This window comes from Miscanthus floridulus, chromosome 8 (assembly GCF_019320115.1).
Source record: "Miscanthus floridulus cultivar M001 chromosome 8, ASM1932011v1, whole genome shotgun sequence".
In the NCBI taxonomy this organism is placed as follows: domain Eukaryota; kingdom Viridiplantae; phylum Streptophyta; class Magnoliopsida; order Poales; family Poaceae; genus Miscanthus; species Miscanthus floridulus.
In genome coordinates this window covers 172,021,435-172,040,211 of record NC_089587.1, presented here as the reverse complement: position 1 = coordinate 172,040,211, position 18,777 = coordinate 172,021,435, and the positions used below count along the sequence as shown (strand labels likewise).

Sequence of the window (18,777 nt, the reverse complement as noted above, 5' to 3'; positions counted from 1 at the left end):
GTCATCAACTTGTCCGAGCTTCCGTGGCTTAGGGAGTCATCGACCCTGGTAGTCCTAGACTGCAAGAAACCAAACTCCTCGATGGCCTTCTGCTCGCTCGAGGAAACCAAGGCGGTGAGAATCGACCCCACCGACCCAACCAAAACGGTGCAGATTGGGACATAGCTCCTAGGCAAATAGGAATGCGAGCTCATCGATTTCCTGCACGCCAATCATGATGTCTTCACATGGAAGCCATCTAACATATTGGGCATACCACAGGATGTCGCCGAGCACACACTGCGCCTCATCCTAGGCTCAAGGCCCGCTAAGCAACGCTTGCGCCATTTCGATGATGAAAGGCGCAGGGCCATAGGCGAAGAAATCACCAAACTCCCGGCAGCCGGATTTATCAAAGAGGTATTCCATTCTGACTGGCTTGCCAATCCCATTCTTGTTAAAAAGAAGACCGAGAAGTGGAGAATGTGAGTTCATTATACTAGCCTCAACAAAGCATATCCAAAGGATCACTTTCCTTTGCCGCGCATAGACTAGATAGTTGACTCCACCTCGGGTTGCGAGATCCCCTCCTTTCTAGATGCCTACTCGAGCTATCACCAGATCACGATGAAAGAGTCCGATCAGCTCACAACCTCATTCATCACCCCATATGGTTCTTACTGCTACATAACCATGCCTTTTGGCCTAAAAAATGCTAGCGCCACCTACCAAAGGTGCATGCAGCAATGCTTCACCGACCAAATCAACCCGCTCGATTAGCCTGATCAAGCCGAGTGGCTGAGACCAACGATCATTGTCTATATTGATGACATGGTGGTCAAAATGGCTCAAGCTTGTGACCTGATCGCAAACCTAGCCATAACATTCGCGAACCTCTGAAGGTTCAACATCAGATTGAATCCCGAGAAATGTGTTTTTGGGGTTCCAAAGGGGAAGTTGCTAGGATACATTGTGTCCAAGCACGGCATCGAGGCCAACCCCAAAAAATCCATGGCCATCTCCAACATGGGCCCCATACGTAATGTCAAGGGCGTGCAAAGGCTCACTGATTGTCTGGCTGCTTTGAGCCGGTTCATCTCTTGGCTCGCCGAACGAGGGATGCCACTCTACAAGCTCCTCAAAAAGACGGACACCTTTGTCTAGACTGAGGAAGCTCAACAAGCTCTAGAGAGCCTCAAAGCATCCCTAACATTAGCCCTAATCCTCGTCGCTCTCGAATGAGGAGAAACGGGACACCACTCGAGTCATCGGCCAGCAACCATATGGTAAGCGCCGCCCTGGTCATCGAAAGGGAGGAACCGGGACACCACCTTAAGGTCCAGCGGCCTATATACTTCATCGGGGAGGTACTCATCAATCCCAAGGTCCGGTACCCCTAGGTGCAGAAGCTCCTATATGTCATGCTGATGGTGACCCAAAAGCTCCTGCACTACTTCACTGACCACGAAGTCACGGTCGTCACTTCATACCTACTCAGAGACATCGTTTCACAACCGTGATGCTGCGGGACGGATCTCCAAGTGGGCACTTGAACTCATGGGCCACGATATCAGGTATATCCCCCGTACCACCATTAAGTCTCAAGCTCTTGTGAATTTTGTTGTCGAATGGACGGAGGTCCAGCTATCGACCCTAGACGTCACCCATGAGTACAGGACAATGTACTTCGACGGGTCCTTCATGGCACCCGGATTAGGGGCTAGAGTGGTTCTGATCTCCCTAGATGGAAGTAGGCTCCGCTACACCATCCACCTCCACTTTTTAGCCTCAAACAATGCCGCGGAGTATGAGGCCCTCATCAATGGACTACGCATCGCCATCGAACTTGGCGCTACATGACTCTACGTTCATGGCAACTAGGAGTTGGTCATCAATTAGGTCATGAAGGAGTCCTCCTACAAAAGCCTCCTCATGGTGGCATACTGCTAAGAGGTGTGCAAGCTCAAGGACAAATTCGAGGGAATTGAGCTGCATCACATCCCCTGAAGGACAACGCCGCCGCTGATTTTCTCACAAAATTGGATGCCAGGCAGGATCTGTCCCCGAGCGGGGTCTTCATCAACGATCTCCATGAGCCATCAGCCCGTGTCCTGGAAGGCCTGATCTAGATACACCCCAACACCAAGCCGGCGCCCAGGGGCTCTGACCTCGATGCCAAGCCAGCACTCAGGGGCTCCGACCCTAGTGCCTCTATAACGATGTCACCCGCTGACATTACCGTTTTGGCACTTGATCAATCCGACTAGCGAGCGCCGCTACTCGCCTACCACTTTGAGAAGGTTTTTCTACCCAAAAGGACTAAAAACCCGATGGATCGCTCGACGTGCCAAGACCTTCATCGTGCTCGGTGATGAACTCTACAAATGGAGTCTATTAGGGGTTCTCATGAAGTGCATCCCCACCCACCAGGGGAAGTAGCTCCTCCTCAAGGTCCATACAGGGATCTGCGGACATCACATGGCCCCAAGGTCGCTGGTTGGAAAAGCCTTCCGCCAAGGTTTTTACTGGCCCACTGCACTACGAGATATAGAAGAGGTTGTCCACAGGTGTAAGGGATGTCAATTCTATGCTTGGCAAACTCATTTGTTGGTACAGGAACTTCAAACCATCCCCATCACCTGGCCATTCGTGGTCTGGGGCCTTGACATGGTAGGACCCCTCAAAAAGGGCCCGGGCGGCTTCACTTACCTACTCATAGCAGTCGACAAGTTCACCAAGTGGATAGAGGCCAAGCCCATCACCAACATCTGCTCGAAAGAGGCGGTCAAATTCTTCCTCGACATCATCTACCAGTTCAGTGTTCCTAACTATATCATCACTGACCATGGGACTAACTTCACTAAAAAGAAGTTCCTAGACTTTAGTGACAGATACGACATCAGTATCGACTGGGCCTCGGTCAAACACCCACGTACTAACGGCTGGGTCGAGCATGCCAATGGCATGGTCATCCAAGGACTTAAGGCACACATCTTTGACCGACTCAACAAGTACACTGGGCGATGGGTTGTAGAGGTCCCAGCAATCCTCTAGAGCCTGAGAATGACCCCGAACCGATCCACAGGGTTCACTAACCACGAAGTCACGGTCGTCACTTCATACCTGCTCAGAGACATCGTTTCACAACCGCGATGCCATGGGATGGATCTCCAAGTGGGCACTCAAACTCATGGGCCACGACATCAGGTATATCCCCCGTACCACCATTAAGTCTCAAGCTCTTGCAGATTTTGTTGCTAAATGGACAGAGGTCCAGCTACCGACCCCAGACGTCACCCACGAGTACTGGACAATGTACTTCGACGAGTCCTTCATGGCACCCGGATCAGGGGCTAGAGTGGTTCTGATCTCCCTAGATGGGAGTAGGCTCCGCTACACCATCCACCTCCACTTTTTAGCCTCAAACAACACCATGGAGTATGAGGCCCTCATCAATGGACTACGCATCGCCATCAAACTTGGCGCTACATGACTTTACGTTCATGGCAACTAGGAGTTGGTCGTCAATTAGGTCATGAAGGAGTCCTCCTGCAAAAGCCTCCTCATGGTGGCATACTACTAAGAGGTGCGCAAGCTCAAGGACAAATTCGAGGGAATCAAGCTGCACCACATCCCCCGAAAGGACAACGACGCCACCGATTTTCTCACAAAATTGGACGCCAGGCGGGATCTGTCCCCAAGTGGGGTCTTCATCAACGATCTCCATGAGCCATCTGCCCGTGTCCTAGAAGGCCTAATCTAGATACACCCCAACACCAAGCCGGCACCCGAGGGCTCTGACCCCGACACCAAGCCAGTGCCCGGGGGCTCCGACCTCGGCGCCAAGCCAGCACTCAGGGGCTCCGACCCTAGTGCCTCTATAACAATGTCACCCACTGACATTGCCGTATTGGCACTCGATCAATCCGACTAGCGAGCGCCGCTACTCGCCTACCTCTTTGAGAAGGTTTTTCTACCCAAAAGGACTAAAAACCCAATGGATCGCTCGATGTGCCAAGACCTTCATCACGCTCGGTGACGAACTCTACAAACGGAGTCTATTAGGGGTGCTCATGAAGTGCATCCCCACCCACCAGGGGAAGCAGCTCCTCCTTAAGGTCCATATAGGGATCTGCGGACATCATGTGGCCCCAAGGTCACTGGTCGGAAAAGCCTTCTGCCAAGGTTTTTACTGGCCCACCGCAGTACGAGATGTAGAGGAGGTTGTCCACAGGTGTGAGGGATGCCAATTCTATGCTCGGTAAACTCATTTGTTGGCACAGGAACTTCAAACCATCCCCATCACCTGGCCATTCGTGGTCTGGGGCCTTGACATGGTAGGACCCCTCAAAAAGGGCCTGGGCGGCTTCACTTACCTACTCGTAGCAGTCGACAAGTTCACCAAGTGGATAGAGGCCAAGCCCATCACCAACATCTGCTCGGAAGAGGCGGTCAAATTCTTCCTCAACATCATCTACCAGTTCAGCGTTCCTAACTGTATCATCACTGACCACGGGACTAACTTCACTAGAAAGAAGTTCCTAGACTTTAGTGATGGATACGGCATCAGTATCGACTAGGCCTCGATCAGACACCCATGTACTAACGGCCAGGTCGAGCGTGCCAATGGCATGGTCCTCCAAGGACTTAAGGCACGCATCTTCGACCGACTCAACAAGTATGCTGGGTGATGGGTTGTAGAGGTCCCAGCGATCCTCTGGAGCCTGAGAATGACCTCGAACCGATCCACAGGGTTCACACCCTTCTTCCTGGCCTATGCAGCCAAAGCAGTGCTGCCCTCTGACCTCGACCATGGTGCCCCAAGAGTGAAGGCTTTTGATTGCGACCGAGCCATGGAGGCTCAGCAAGACGTAGTTGACCTGCACAAAGAGGCAATCGAGATGACCATCATCCACTCCACTCACTACTAGCAAACTCTCCACAGGTACCACGAAAGGAATATCAGGGGGAGGATCCTCAAAGTCGGAGATCTCATACTCTGGAGGACCCAATCGATGAAGGAAAAACACAAACTCTCTCCACCATGGGAAGGACCCTATATAGTGACCAAAGCAATATGACCGGGCACCTATCAACTAGAGGACGACAACAACAACGTTCTCACCAACACTTGGAATATTGAACAGCTACGTTGTTTTTTCCCCTAAATTTGGTCTTACCGCTTTTTAGTCAACACTTGCTCCTGTAAAGCACCCTAGCCTGAACACTTTTAGCCTGGGTCGCTCAGGGGCTCCATGAGGGTACAATACTAAATACTACCTCTCTTTTTTACTATAAAATGGTAACAACTTCGTCCCCGAACGAAAGCGCATTCCATTCCTTTGATTGCCCTACGTGACTTTGTTCTTACTCCAAACTGAACGCACCCCACCACGACCTACAGCTATGAGCAGCCAAGCCCCATGGGCCATGCCCAGGTTCCTAAAAGCTGCAGCCTACGGAACTAACGGGCAAGTGTGAAAAAGAAAGGATAAAAACAAAAGCTATGCTTGGATAAAAAACAAGGAACTGATAGTGGTCCTATCACAAGAACAGAACAAATGTATTCATTGATACAAAAACTATTCACACGAGGGCTCACCCACGAACTCAACTATTACATTTTCTAACTACTTCTACTCCAAATACTACTGCGGCTACTCAACGACATTGCTTGATGCCAAAGGAGAGGCCACGGCACACGCCACCGGACATAACCACTGCCATAGGGGCCCCGCCCAGTTCCACTCCCTTGACTTCGGTGAGCGCAATGGGTACCTCAAGGGACCCGCCTGATTTTGCTCCCTCGACTTTAGCAAGCGCAACGGATACCTCAAGGGCGTCACACCAATAGATGCTCAGCAGAAGAGCATGGAGCGTCGGACCTTCTCATACAGTCGAGGCAGCTCCTAGACAGGGACGCTGCTACCAACCTGTAGGCATGGAACCCTTCACCAGCACAATCCTAGGCAACTTCCCCTCTGACAAGGCTCGCTCAGTGAAGATCCACCAGAAAAAATCCACACACGACTCCATCCCAAAAAAGGCCTCACAGATAAATCCAGCGTCGGACGCACACTGACCAACGGAACGACGCCTAGTCAGATGGAACGAAGTCTAGTAAGATGGGATGTGGCCTGGGTATGGCCCACCTCTTCCACACACTAGGCGCAAAAACCAAAGCGTCACCACACGCAGGCGGCTCACCGCCTCCCCAGGCGGGACTTGGAAAAAACCCAAAACAACGGGATCTTCGCCAGGAGAGACCATCGGGCTTCCTAAGTCGATCGAATGGCTTAGAAAAACACACCGAGGGACAGGTAAGGAGCAAAGGGATGCCCCATGTAGGCCATGCCGACTCTATCACGAACAACGAGCATGGGTCCCGGTCGGACATTTCCGATTGGAGCTCTTCAAACCTCGTCACTCGAGTCATCAAGGTAACACTATCGACCCCAGCTATTTCTTTATATAATCATTCATACATTCATACGCGCATTCATTCCATACGCCCGTGCCCCCCAGACGATTCAGGCCCTGAATCTTCCAGGGGCTCGGGAACTAAAGCATCGCACGTGCAGCGAAATGCATCACAACACTCTATGTTGCGTCACAAAGCGGCAATTGCCTCATTCAACATCAGCAATGACCAACCGAGGTTCGAAGGCCGGCCCACATCAAACAGAGATAGGGGGAGAAAATGCAGATTAGCCCTATGCGGCCCTCGCCCAGTCTACCCTAAAGCAGACTGGGTCATCTCAACCTTCTTGTTCAATCCTAAACCTCTACCAAGCCCATAGAATCTCCATCGAGGGGAGGCCAGTAGGCCACCCGTGTCGGTCTTTGGAACGACCTATGCATCTATCGGGTTGTAGGTAAAAGAGCAGTGGAATGCCACAAGAGGGCTATGCCGACCCCATCACGAACGATGGACCCGGATTCCACTCGATCATACCCGTTAGCGAGCTCACCGAGCGCGTCACTCGAGCCCGAGCGATCGAGGCAAACGACAAAGCTCAGCCCCTCCAGTTGTGAGAAACCGAGGACAGGGTAACGCACACAACTCAAACCGACCCCTACCAAGGCCCAACAGGGCTCGGGGGCTCAGGACACCAAAAAACCTAGGCCTATGACCCCGAACTCTCCCCATCCCTCGGCTATGCTTTGACTGCACACCAAACACCTGGGTCTGCGACCCCAAACTCGCCCCATCCCTCAGCCACGCTTCGACTGCACACCAAACGCCTGGGTCTATGACCCCAAACTCACCCCATCCCTTAGCTATGCTTCGACAACACACCAAACGCCTAGGTCCACAACCCTAAACTCGCCCCATCCCTCGGCTATGCCTTGACTGCACACCAAAAATGCCTAGGTCTATGACCCCGAACTCGCCCTATCAGGATCCACGAGCTCTGGCTCGCTCGATCCCTAAACTAACTAACTAACTACCTCGGCTGCGCGGGCTGCACCGAGGCCAGGATCGATGACTCTGACTCACCCAATCCCACGGCGCGCACCGACGCTAGGACCCATGAGCTCCATCTCATCCGATCCCTAAACTAGCTGCCTCGCTCGATCCCACGGCGCGCACCGATGCTAGGATCCGCGAGCTTCGTCTCGCCCGATCCCAAAACTAAATGCCTTGGCTGCGCAATGATGCCTTCGTTGACAACTCCGTCTCGACTAAAAAACACGCACACATGCTCGCTGAAAAAAAAACCTAGACGATTCTGCCTGACTCGCCTGGGGGCTCGGGGGCTACACCCGTCGGTGCGCTCGCGTGCACCCACCAACCAAACAAAAACCTCCCCCACTGGCAACATGAAAAACCCCTCGAACGATTGTGTCCGAATCGCCTGGGGGCTCGGGGGCTACACCCACGGGTGCGTTCGCGCGCACCCGTCGTCAAGACAAAAACCTCTCAGACGATTCTACCCGAATCGCCCGGGGGCTCGAGGGCTCCTGTCGGGTTCATAAACCTGGGGTACCTCGTGGACCGACTTTCCAACAGAGGCTCAGCCCAGTAGGGAATGTTGCAAACAACATGCAACTCATGGGCCAGCCCAATTACCTAAACTATAGGCCAGAAGGGCGATCCAATCACCGACCGAAAGGTCTGCCCGTGGAGGAACGTCACTCATTTCCAACTCCGGCCCACCTCTCTGACCGGAGCGCTCGCTTTGATCTCTAGCCTGCCTCCGGACGGCCTCTCCGACCGGAAGGCCTGGCCAAAGCACTACTTTCGACTCTGAACCGTGTCTCCGACTGGGGATGCACCAAACCTGTGCTCACTGCTCTTCTCCAACTAGCGCATTCAGAGCCGACTGGGTCTAATCGACTAGGGACGCCCGCTTGGTAAGGACCAGGGAACGGACGAAGAAAGTAAGGCAGGGCACACAAGTCAAACCGCAATACCATGGACCGTACCCTGTACACCTGTAGGAACAGTACTCTGCGACCTCCCTGGCACGACAGATCCCAAGCAGTGTTGTGGGCACCGACATTTTCCCCTACAGTATTATGGGCGCCATTAACTCCCATACGGTAAGGCTTCCCCCACATGCCTATGGGCATCAACAGTGTTATGGGCACCGGCATTTACCGTACCAGACGAACATGGTAAAACCCCTTGCATGTCTCCAGGTATCAACAGTGTGGCAGGCGCCGACGTCTGCCATACCCGAAGAAGACAACACAACCTCCCACGTGCATCTGACATTCAAACAGTATTGCGGGCGTCTACCATCATCCTGTACTCGCCGACGTGGGCAACAAGGCTCAGTAGCATACGTACTCTCTCCCTCTCACTTGTAAGGCCATTCCCTTCATCTATAAAAGGGGAGGCGCTCTCTTCCAATAAAAGATAGATTCATTCAGATCGATCAAGTTCACTACGACACAACAACAGAACCACCAGTTCAAACCATGAGTACATGCTCGAACACTTAGCTCATAGCGGGGCTCCTGTCACTCTCGGCCCTTTCGATCGGAGTCCGACCGGACCTGTTGTACCCCCTATCTTTCTTCTTCTCGTTTATAACCCCACTGCAAACTTCGAGCACCTGGGCTCAAGAATAAAGTCACCGATCAACTTAAACTGAACGTAGGACACGTTGCCTGAACTAGTATAAAACCTGTATCATTGAGTGCTAGGCCACCTCCGATCATAACGTATGACAAAACTATAAATATTTACTTGTGGTCACTTTCTACACCGACAGTAACCGTTTACCATAAATGGTTGATAGTGTACTTCTTCCGTAGCAACTTACAGACATATTTGCTAGTCAACATAAAATCTCTAAAGATCTTTGTAACTACTGGAAACTGCTTTATAAACACTACACTGATAATGGCCCATACTTCTTTATTTAATGAGACTAAAACTTTTAGGAAACCACAAGTAAAATAGCTTATAGAGAAGGGGGTGTTTGAATTCAGAGACTAAAATTTAGTTCGTATCACATTGAACGTTCAAATGCTAACTAAAGGACTAAATATAAGCTAATTATAAAAACTAATTACACAAGAGTAGACTAATTTGCAAGACAAATCTATTAAGCCTAATTAGCATTATTTACTGTAGGAACACCTTGTTAAATCATGCACTAATTAGACTTGATAAATTTATCTCATAAATTAGTCTTAATCTGTATAATTAGTTTTAAAATTTACCTATGTTTAACAAAGATTCCCCGCGAACAAATGATCACCAATTCATGCTGATGTCGGCCACTGCGCTACAATTCCCAACGTTTGGAATTTTCCGTACCGTATCTGACAGTACAAAAGGCACGAGAAAAAGAAAACAAAACACGGGGGAAAACCTTGCGGCAAACGAACAGGGAAAGTGAAAAATCGCTTTCACACAGGTCGCGAAACAGAGGCGAGCAGGGCGCTGCGTTGCCACACGGCGGGAGTCCTCCCTCCCCGAGAGATTTCCTTCACAGAGCCGCCGAATCGGGTCCAATCCCGTCGATCTTTCTGGCTGCAGCCACCACGGGACTCCAGAAGTTGCCTTCGATTCGGCCTGGGCTGGGGAAGCGGGGATGGGGCTCGGGGAGGCGGCGAGGCGGCTCCTGGCGGCCGTGGACTGGGAGCGCGAGGCCTACCCGGCGTACGACGACTTCCTCGCGCTCCCCGCCTTCGTTCTCTTCTTCCCTACCGTCCGCTTCCTCCTCGACCGCTTCGTCTTCGAGGTGCGCCTGCCCTTGCCGTCTTTCTTTCTTTCTTTCTTTCTTTCTTTCTTTCTTTCTTTCTTCCGTTGTTTCGATCAAGGTCTTCGACTCTGCGCTGAACGCGAGCGCGTAGCTTGCTGCCGAGAAAGTCGCCTCGACTTTTGCTGGTTTCCCTAGCTCTAATAACAGCTTGTACAATTGACTCGGCTAAACTGCTTGTCTTGTGTGTGCAAGGAGGCGCTATTTTTAGTGATCTCATCATCTAATCGTTGCGTGTCTTGGGTTAATTTGACACGTGGAAAGCGATTTTATCTTTTTCAAGCAATCAAGCTCAAATGATTAGCTTCTCCTCAAGATCTAAAATCACGTCTTTTCTTTTTCTTTTCCTCTCATAGCAATTTTTCCCTCTCTCTCTCTCTCTCTCTCTCTCTCTCTCTCTCTCTCTCTCTCTCCTCTCTCTCTCTCTCTCTCTCTCTCTCTCTATATATATATATATATATATATATATATATATATATATATATATATATATATATATATATATATATATATATATATATATATATATATGACCACTGAAATATGCTTAGCGTATGGGCACAATGTTTCTCCACGGTAAATGGTGGTCCCGGGATCCAGGATCAGTCCAATGCTAATGCTATGCAGCTTCCGCATAGAGGGTAACGGGAGTTGATGGGGATGCTTGCTCTTTTAACATTGGTTCTTGATAAGGAGGGAGTAGCCTGGTTGGTTGGTTTGCAGCCGCGAACAGGTTTCCTGACGAAATTGTTGGTTCATTGCAGCTGTTCGGACTGGTCTTTTTTAGACTTAAAGAGGGTCGCATTATTTAAATCCAATTGGCATACTATTTCTATGATTAGTTGCTCTTTTTAGTATGGTAAACTAAGTACAGATGGTTGATTCATGAGTATGAAGACCTGTTAAGAATGTCTTCTGTTGGACAACAATTTCTGGAGTAAGAGAGCCTGTTTTTTTTTATGAGCCGGCTGAGGATTTTGAGCTAGGAAAATAGAGTATAAATCCATTGAAATACTACAATACCTGCTGTCGACAGAATATCGTCGGCAGTCCTCCGAGGGGTATCCCACGAAGGTAGATTGATCGGCAGAGGTGCGCGTAATCACGAACAAGAAGGCAACAAAGACACAAGAGTTAGACAGGTTCGGACCGTCTGCACGACATAATACCCTACTCATGTGGTCTGTTTGTTTGTATTGGCTATCGTATGGTATTGCGTGTGTGATTGGATGTGGGATGGGGCATGCCGACTAGGGGACCCCTACCCCTCCTTATATACTCTGGAGGGGTAGGGTTACAAGAAAAGTATCCTAGTTGGTTACATAGAAGTATTAGATTACAATATCTGTAGTATCCGATCAAATCTTCTAGATGTCTTGCAGTGTACACCGAGCAGTACCGTGCGCCGCAAGTCTTAAATCTTGTGGGCTGGACCGTCCTTGACCGTGCGGCCCATATCCCTTGCCGTGGATACCTGGGGTTATACCCCCCACAGCTAGTCCCCGAGCGCCTTGTATCCTTTAAGCAGCGTCGTCTTGAACAAGTCCGACCAGTTTGACGTAAAGCCGACCAGTTTAACTGGTGATCCGAGCAGTGGAAGTCGAAGCCGCCCAGTTTAACTGGTGATCCAAGCAGTGGAAGTCGAAGCCGACCAGTTTAACTGGTAACCTGGGCGGTGAAAATCAAAGCCGACCAGTTTAACTGGTGACCTAGACGGTGAAAGTCAATGCCGACCAGTTTAATTGGTTAGGAGACCTCGGACTTAGCCAAGTAAGGCTTGCCAGAAGGATGTAAGGGGCTCAAGATAAAATTTCAAAAAAAATTCCCTTAGGAGAAGTGTAGCCACTTAGACCCTGTCAATAAGGAGGGTAAATCAAGAAATAAGCACTACATTCATCGCCAAGTGAAGTGTAGCCACTTAGTCCCTGAGCCTGCTAAAAGATAAAGAATGAATCTTGAAGTAGGATCAAAGAAAAGAAGTCTGAAAGCTTGCCGACGTCATCTGACATGCGCGTATCAAGACCCCAGACGTACTGCCAAGATTAGCACCCTGATCCGAATAGCATGGAGCAGCTTGATAGCACACCGATGAGACGTAGCAAGACCCGGCTGCCAAGGGAGTCCCCAGCTTAGCTGACGACTCTTGCACGAAGAATCCGAACACCGAGGAGTCCCTAGCTTAGCTGGCAAGCCTCAGCGTAGCTGACGATGAAGCCCTTGCGATGAGCAGTCCAACCAACTGGTCGGCAGCGAAGTGAACGCCAAGCAGGAGTGAGCGTCGAGTAGTCCGACCAGTTGGTTGGCGGTGAAGTCCGTTTGATAGGTGGTCCGACCACCCGGACGATGATCATCTTGTCCAGTCCCTGAGCGTAAGCTCGTTGATCGAATCGTGCCCCTGCGAAACAAATGTGTAGAATGGGTAGTACATGATGTAAAAATAAAATATATGAACTCTGGAAAAGAATCAACAATGGTGATAAAATAGCGTATGCAGCTCAGCGATCAGTTGGTGTGAACACTTAGTGTTATTCTGAAGATGTATTTATATTTAATATAAACCGTCCGACCAGTTAGTGTATAGCTGAGTCTCTAGCCCTAGCTAGCCTGTTAACCATAACGCGGGGCGCAGAGCTCCTGTGCGTCTAGGAAGAGCAGGGCGTCGCTAAAGAGGCGCTGCCGACCACCCCAAACGCAGAGGGCAGGCGCCCGTGCATGTGTAGGGAGAAGTTGGAGACAGGGCCGTCTCTAGGAACATTTGAGCATCAACATGACTGTTCGGGGATTTGTTTTAGACTTAGCTGTATGTCATCTTTAAGATAAAATCGTTTAGAGAGCAAACATGGAGAAAATAGCTCGGAGAAACATCATGGAGATATATGAAGGTTGGGGAATATTTAGAAAAATGTTAAAGCGTGACTTAGCTTTAGACAGAACATTTGGTCGGTGGCGTATGGCGTTATCTGGTCGGGGCGAATTTGTTCCTTAGGGCATCCTGATGGATGCTGGCCGTATCCCCTGGAGTTTCCCGATCGGCTTCCGATAGATCGGAACCGGAAGGTGGTCGGCACCAAACCAGAGTGGTCAGAGCCGATCCCGTGAGGGAGAGGCAGTCGACGAGCTTCTGGCCGACCTGATCGATGGATGCGATCAGATCGTCGTTGTCGGACTGCTTCCTCGAGTAGCGGGGCAGCAGGCGGCGAGTTGTTGGTGAAGACGACCTCGGAGGCGGTTCCGAGATCGGATCTGCCGTTGCAGGTGTTGGTGTGGTTGGCGCAGAATCGATCTGTACCGACTTGATGATCTCGCCGTCTCCGTCAGCATTGATGACCCAAGAGATCGATCCTACCGTAAAGATCTGGACGGGCTTTGGAGAGGACGAAGAGCCTAAAAAGTGTACCATCTTGTTCGTCATGGAAACAGCATGCATACCCCTACCTGGCGCGCCAACTGTCGACAGAATATCGTCGGCAGTACTTCGAGGGGTATCCCACGAAGGTAGATTGATTGAAAGAGCTGCGCGTAATCAAGAACAAGAAGACAACAGACACAAGAGTTAGACAGGTTCGGGCCGTCTGCACAACGTAATACCCTACTCCTGTGGTCTGTTGGTTTGTATTGGCTATCGTATAATATTGCATGTGTGATTGGATGTGGGATGGGGCATGCCGACTAGGAGACCTCTGTCTCTCCTTATATACTCTGGAGGGGTAGGATTACAAGAAAAGTATTCTAGTCGGTTACATAGCAAGTATTAGATTACAATATATGTAGTATCCGATCAAATCTTTTAGATGTCTTGCAGTGTACGCCGAGCAGTGTCGTGCGCCGTAAGTCTTGAATCTTGTGGGCTGGACCGTCCTTGCCCGTGCGGCCCATGTCCCTTGCCGTGGGTACCTGGGGTTATACCCCCCACACCTGCTGATTACAATGTCACAAGTTCCAGGTGTGGAGTGTGAGAACAGTTTACTTCACCTTCATGATTTTTTGGGACCATAAATTTCGCGGAGCTTTATATATTCCCTGTTAAAGTGAACAGTGCCTACTATGTGATCTACAGGAGGAAAATATTCAACATTTTCTTGTGGGATGTGTATTCTCAAGAGATTTTTGGTTCTCCCTTCTGTTGCATTTTGGTTTTGCATCACTTGCTCCACATCCTACTGACTAATCCTTCGATGAATGGTGGAGAAAAGTTGATAATTCTGCTAGTGGAGATTTGAGGAAGGGTCTGAACTCTCTAGTCATTTTGGGAGCCTGGAGTATCTGGTGGCATAGAAATGATTGTGTTTTCAATGGTGCAACGCCAAATATTAATATGGTGCTGGCTTTGGCAAGGGAAGAGACCCATTGGTGGAGCCTGGCAGGAGCCAAGGGGATCTCCCTGCTCACTGCCAGAGGAGCAGTCTAAAGGACTGCTGTAGCGGTCGGGTTGTCCATTTGCTTTTAACCGGCGATTTAGTTTCCTTGTAGTGGGTGTTTGTGTGTGTGGGTTTGGTTCTATGTATGACTCTATTATTCTATTAATACAATGATACGCAGCTCTCCTGCGTGTTCGAGAAAAAAAAGGTGTTACTGAAAATTTCTAGTGCTAGCTATATGTATGAGCATTCAGATCTGGAAAGTAATCTAGTGCTAGCTATATGTATGAGCATTCAGATCTGGAAAGTAATTGTAACCAGTCAGCAGTTGCATTTTGGAATTTGGACACCAGAAATGCAGAGTTCTTCCATTCATTTTGGTGAAGCTAAAAGATTTACAGCAGGATAAATTATGTCCATTTATAAATATTGCTAACTGGAAGGCTAGTCGAGATGCTAAGTTCAACTAGATGAAAAATGAAATTGTTTATTTTACCCAAGTGTTATTATAGAAAATAATGCACAATCACTTTATACAAATCTGGCTAATGGAGTTCTTTTGGCCCGCAACCATTTCTATCATTTGTATTATCTTTCAACTCGAGACATTTTCATTTCCCTGCTGGGATCATTTTCATCAGTACTTATCATTTTTGTCATTATTGGGTTCGCATTTGCTTATGCCTTTGAAATACGTTGGTCCGAAAAGGGTTACATTCCAAGGATGCATGGCTTCGCAATATGCTTCTATGTAGTCATGTCTCTGGTGTTCCAATGATTTCTCTTTTGATCCACCTACTCTGTTTTTTCACATTTTCATTTTTTCTGCATTTATTTTAATGGTCCACCAACTCTCTTTTTTTCACGTTTTTCGTTTCATCTTCATTTATTTAATCATTGATATATTATGTTCGTGGTTGATCCTTTTGTACGAGGTCATTGTTTTTTTATTCTAAGTTTTGCATTAATCGATAACCTGACTGCTTTTTTTTTCTGTAACTGTTTTAGTGGGTTGCAAGGAGGCTTATAAATGGGAATGGACATCAGAGAGCTAATAATGAAACAGAAGAAGCAAGGAAGAAGATAAGAAAATTCAAGGAATCAGCTTGGAAATGTGTTTATTTCCTGTCTGGAGAGCTTTTATCTTTGTCAGTCACATATAACGAGCCTTGGTTCACCAATACCAGATATTTTTGGGTAGGACCAGGAAAACAGGTCTGGCCTGATCAAAAGATAAAGTAATTCTGATCCTTCCACTGTACTTTTTTTATACAAATTCTTAATGGTTCTGAGGCTGGTCTAAATCTAATGGTTGCGCCCTTACTCTCAGATTGAAACTTAAGGCTGTATATATGTATGCTGCTGGATTCTACACATATTCCATATTTGCACTTATGTTTTGGGAAACAAGGCGTTCAGACTTTGGAGTGTCAATGTCACATCATGTTGCTACTGTTATTCTGATTGTTCTATCTTACGTGTTCAGGTATGTTTCTTATCTTGAGTAACTGTTAGCTTTTGTTGTTTCATGAATTTGCAACATCATTCTCTCAGTATAGGAGGACTTCTTAGTCATCATTGCTGATTTGTTAATTTATTTTTCTAACTCCTCTCATAATTCATAGACAATTTTTTAATTTCAATCATCTTTTCCTTGGTCAACCAGATTTGCTAGAGTTGGCTCTATAGTATTGGCAATTCATGATGCAAGTGACGTTTTCCTGGAAGTAGGGAAGATGTCCAAGTACAGCCATTGTGATTGGCTTGCCAATGTTTCGTTTCTGTTTTTTGTTATTTCATGGGTTCTTCTCCGCCTCACATATTTTCCGTTCTGGATTCTGAGAAGTACAAGGTAAATTGTTCTGTTCTGACTCATAAGTCTATCAGATTCTTATGCCAAGAAAAATTACCGAGTTTGTAAAAGTTTGTTTGCATATACAGTAGAAAGCAGATTGGTATCTTATTTGTTTTGTACTAACGTTTATTGTGAAAAATTGGACAGTGACTTCCTTCTAGTCTAAAGAACAAGCCTTCGTATAGTCTGGCAGTAGCATCTTATACTCTAAAGAGAATTTTACTCTGTACTTCCATTGACCACACAAATAAGTTTTGGATATTTTTTGTATGCACCACTGGCACGAATTAGAGATTTCACACCTTTGTGGACTTTGCTAATCATATAACTCAGTGTCCAAAATATATCATAATAAATAATTATATAGACATGTTAAATTCTGATAAGGTACCATACAGATTCGCCCCATTGCAGTGTTGGTCCGGTTCACAGTTTCTTTGTTGTGGTGCTTGTTGAGTCGATGTGAGGTTGTGGCCTTCATCGTGTGAGTTGGTGTTGTTTTCTGTTGTAGCTGTGGTTTTCCCCCTGTTTTTCACCTTCTCAATTAATACATAGACCAACTGTTAACATGCTGGTTTCTTTTTTTTTTTAAAGATTCAACGCTTTGCTTTAGAAGTAAACTAACTGAATGTTTTTGTATTCTTTTCACATGATCTGACTAAACCCATTTGTTTCAGCTATGAGGTCTTGTTGACTTTGGACAAAAAGAAGCACAGTTTTGATGGTCCTATATACTATTATGTGTTCAATTCCCTTCTATTTTCACTACTTGTTCTCCACATATATTGGTGGGTTTTAATATATCGGATGCTTGTGAGACAAATCAGGACAAGAAATGTTGGAGATGATGTTCGATCTGGTAAGCCCTGTCCTGTCTGAAGTTTTGGTATGCTGCACGAGAGCATGATTTTTTTTTTTTTTTTTTGTAAAATGCTGTGCAAATTAGTTTTGTTTGCTTGCAGGTAAAACTTGGTTATAATTATGCTCTTCCAACTTGTGTTGAGGTGAAAAACTTTCTTTGATCTTACTTTGCCTTGCTTTCCATACAGATTCTGAAGGAGAAGACGACCATGAAGATTGATTGGCTGCACCATCTTAGCTTGTGTGTTATAACGGTGCTAGAAACATAACCCCCAATACCCTGAGCTTATACATTCTTTTGCTGGATTCCAAGATTTCGTGCAGATTATGAGAGGACGAGCATTGTTCCTCACGAGATTCATCGAAGCCGGGCTATGGTTTCTTCTGTCTCGACTGCCCATTTGTGTTGTACTAAGTATGCATTAGAAACCGCGCTGCAATGCATTAGAAAAAAAAAGCTGGATGTCGAATATAACATTCTTTTGAGTGTTCACACAAAGTGCAGCAGTAAATGTAGCACCAATGTGGCATTCCAGAACAAAGTACTGGTTGTAAACTAAAGCCTTTCTGTCGACATACCATGTACATTCTGATTATGTATGCCAGGATAGCATTGCTTGGAGTCTTGTAAACGGTAGCGCTGGCCGCTGGTGAAACATTTCCCTTATTAGAGCTTGTCTTGTTCCTCGGCCGCCTATCATGGCTCCTTATTCCCCCGGCCAGGTGCAGGTGCAGGTGCAGGTGCAGCCAGAGTGTTTGCAGTAAAGATGGGGATGGTGCAACTGTCGAGCCAACATGTGCGGCGGTACCGATCCATCGATCCATTAATGTACACAGGAATATCGGTTAACCCATTTATTGTTAGCTGCTTTGCTTGCCCCGGCTGCCCCGATGGGTAACGTGGGCTGCCTGCTCGTGGTTGCTTCTTGCTTGTGTAAACACACATGCACTTAAAATTTGGAAAGTTACCACAATACTAAGCAGAAACTGTCCCTCCTGAAGCATAGTATTTCACCATTCAGTGATTGGCCTGATGGTAATTTGATAAATTCATTTATCCAACACACCTGATGCATATTTAAACTGGTTCCAAGTTTACATATTCATCATGGGGGAGACCGGAGAAGTCTATTTTTGACTATCCAACTATTGAGTCTGGTTTTGTCCATGCAACTCTAAATCAGAATTCTCTAACGATTGAAATATAATAATAATAACGAGCAAATTTTACCATCTAACTGATTTTCAAAGGTGGTTTTTGCATTTTTCAAAAGTAATAAAAACTAGCTTCTTAAAAACATCGTAACTAATTTAAAGGGCATCTAGGCTCCCTATTGGGTTCTGGTGGATGAATGACAAAACAATTAAAGGACAGTGCGTTTCATGAGTCTTTGAACATGCTATATTGCTAGTAATCATATCAAACTCATGTCATATCTTGAATGAAGAAGTAAGCTTGACAAGGCAAAATGAGACAAAGAGAAATGAACATCGTTTGGTTTTA

At 47.4% G+C, this 18,777-nt stretch overlaps 1 protein-coding gene across 1 annotated transcript; it reads left to right on the top strand.

Moving 5' to 3' along the window:
* The first annotated feature begins 9,883 nt into the window (after positions 1-9,883).
* On the top strand, positions 9,884-17,895 carry LOC136477544 (ASC1-like protein 1). The gene is made up of 6 exons (XM_066475746.1): positions 9,884-10,181; positions 15,566-15,795; positions 15,888-16,043; positions 16,224-16,409; positions 17,090-17,271; positions 17,462-17,895. The coding sequence occupies exons 1-6, from the start codon at positions 10,032-10,034 to the stop codon at positions 17,491-17,493; spliced, it is 936 nt and encodes a 311-aa protein (XP_066331843.1). The 5' UTR covers positions 9,884-10,031; the 3' UTR covers positions 17,494-17,895.
* The last annotated feature ends 882 nt before the right edge of the window (positions 17,896-18,777 follow it).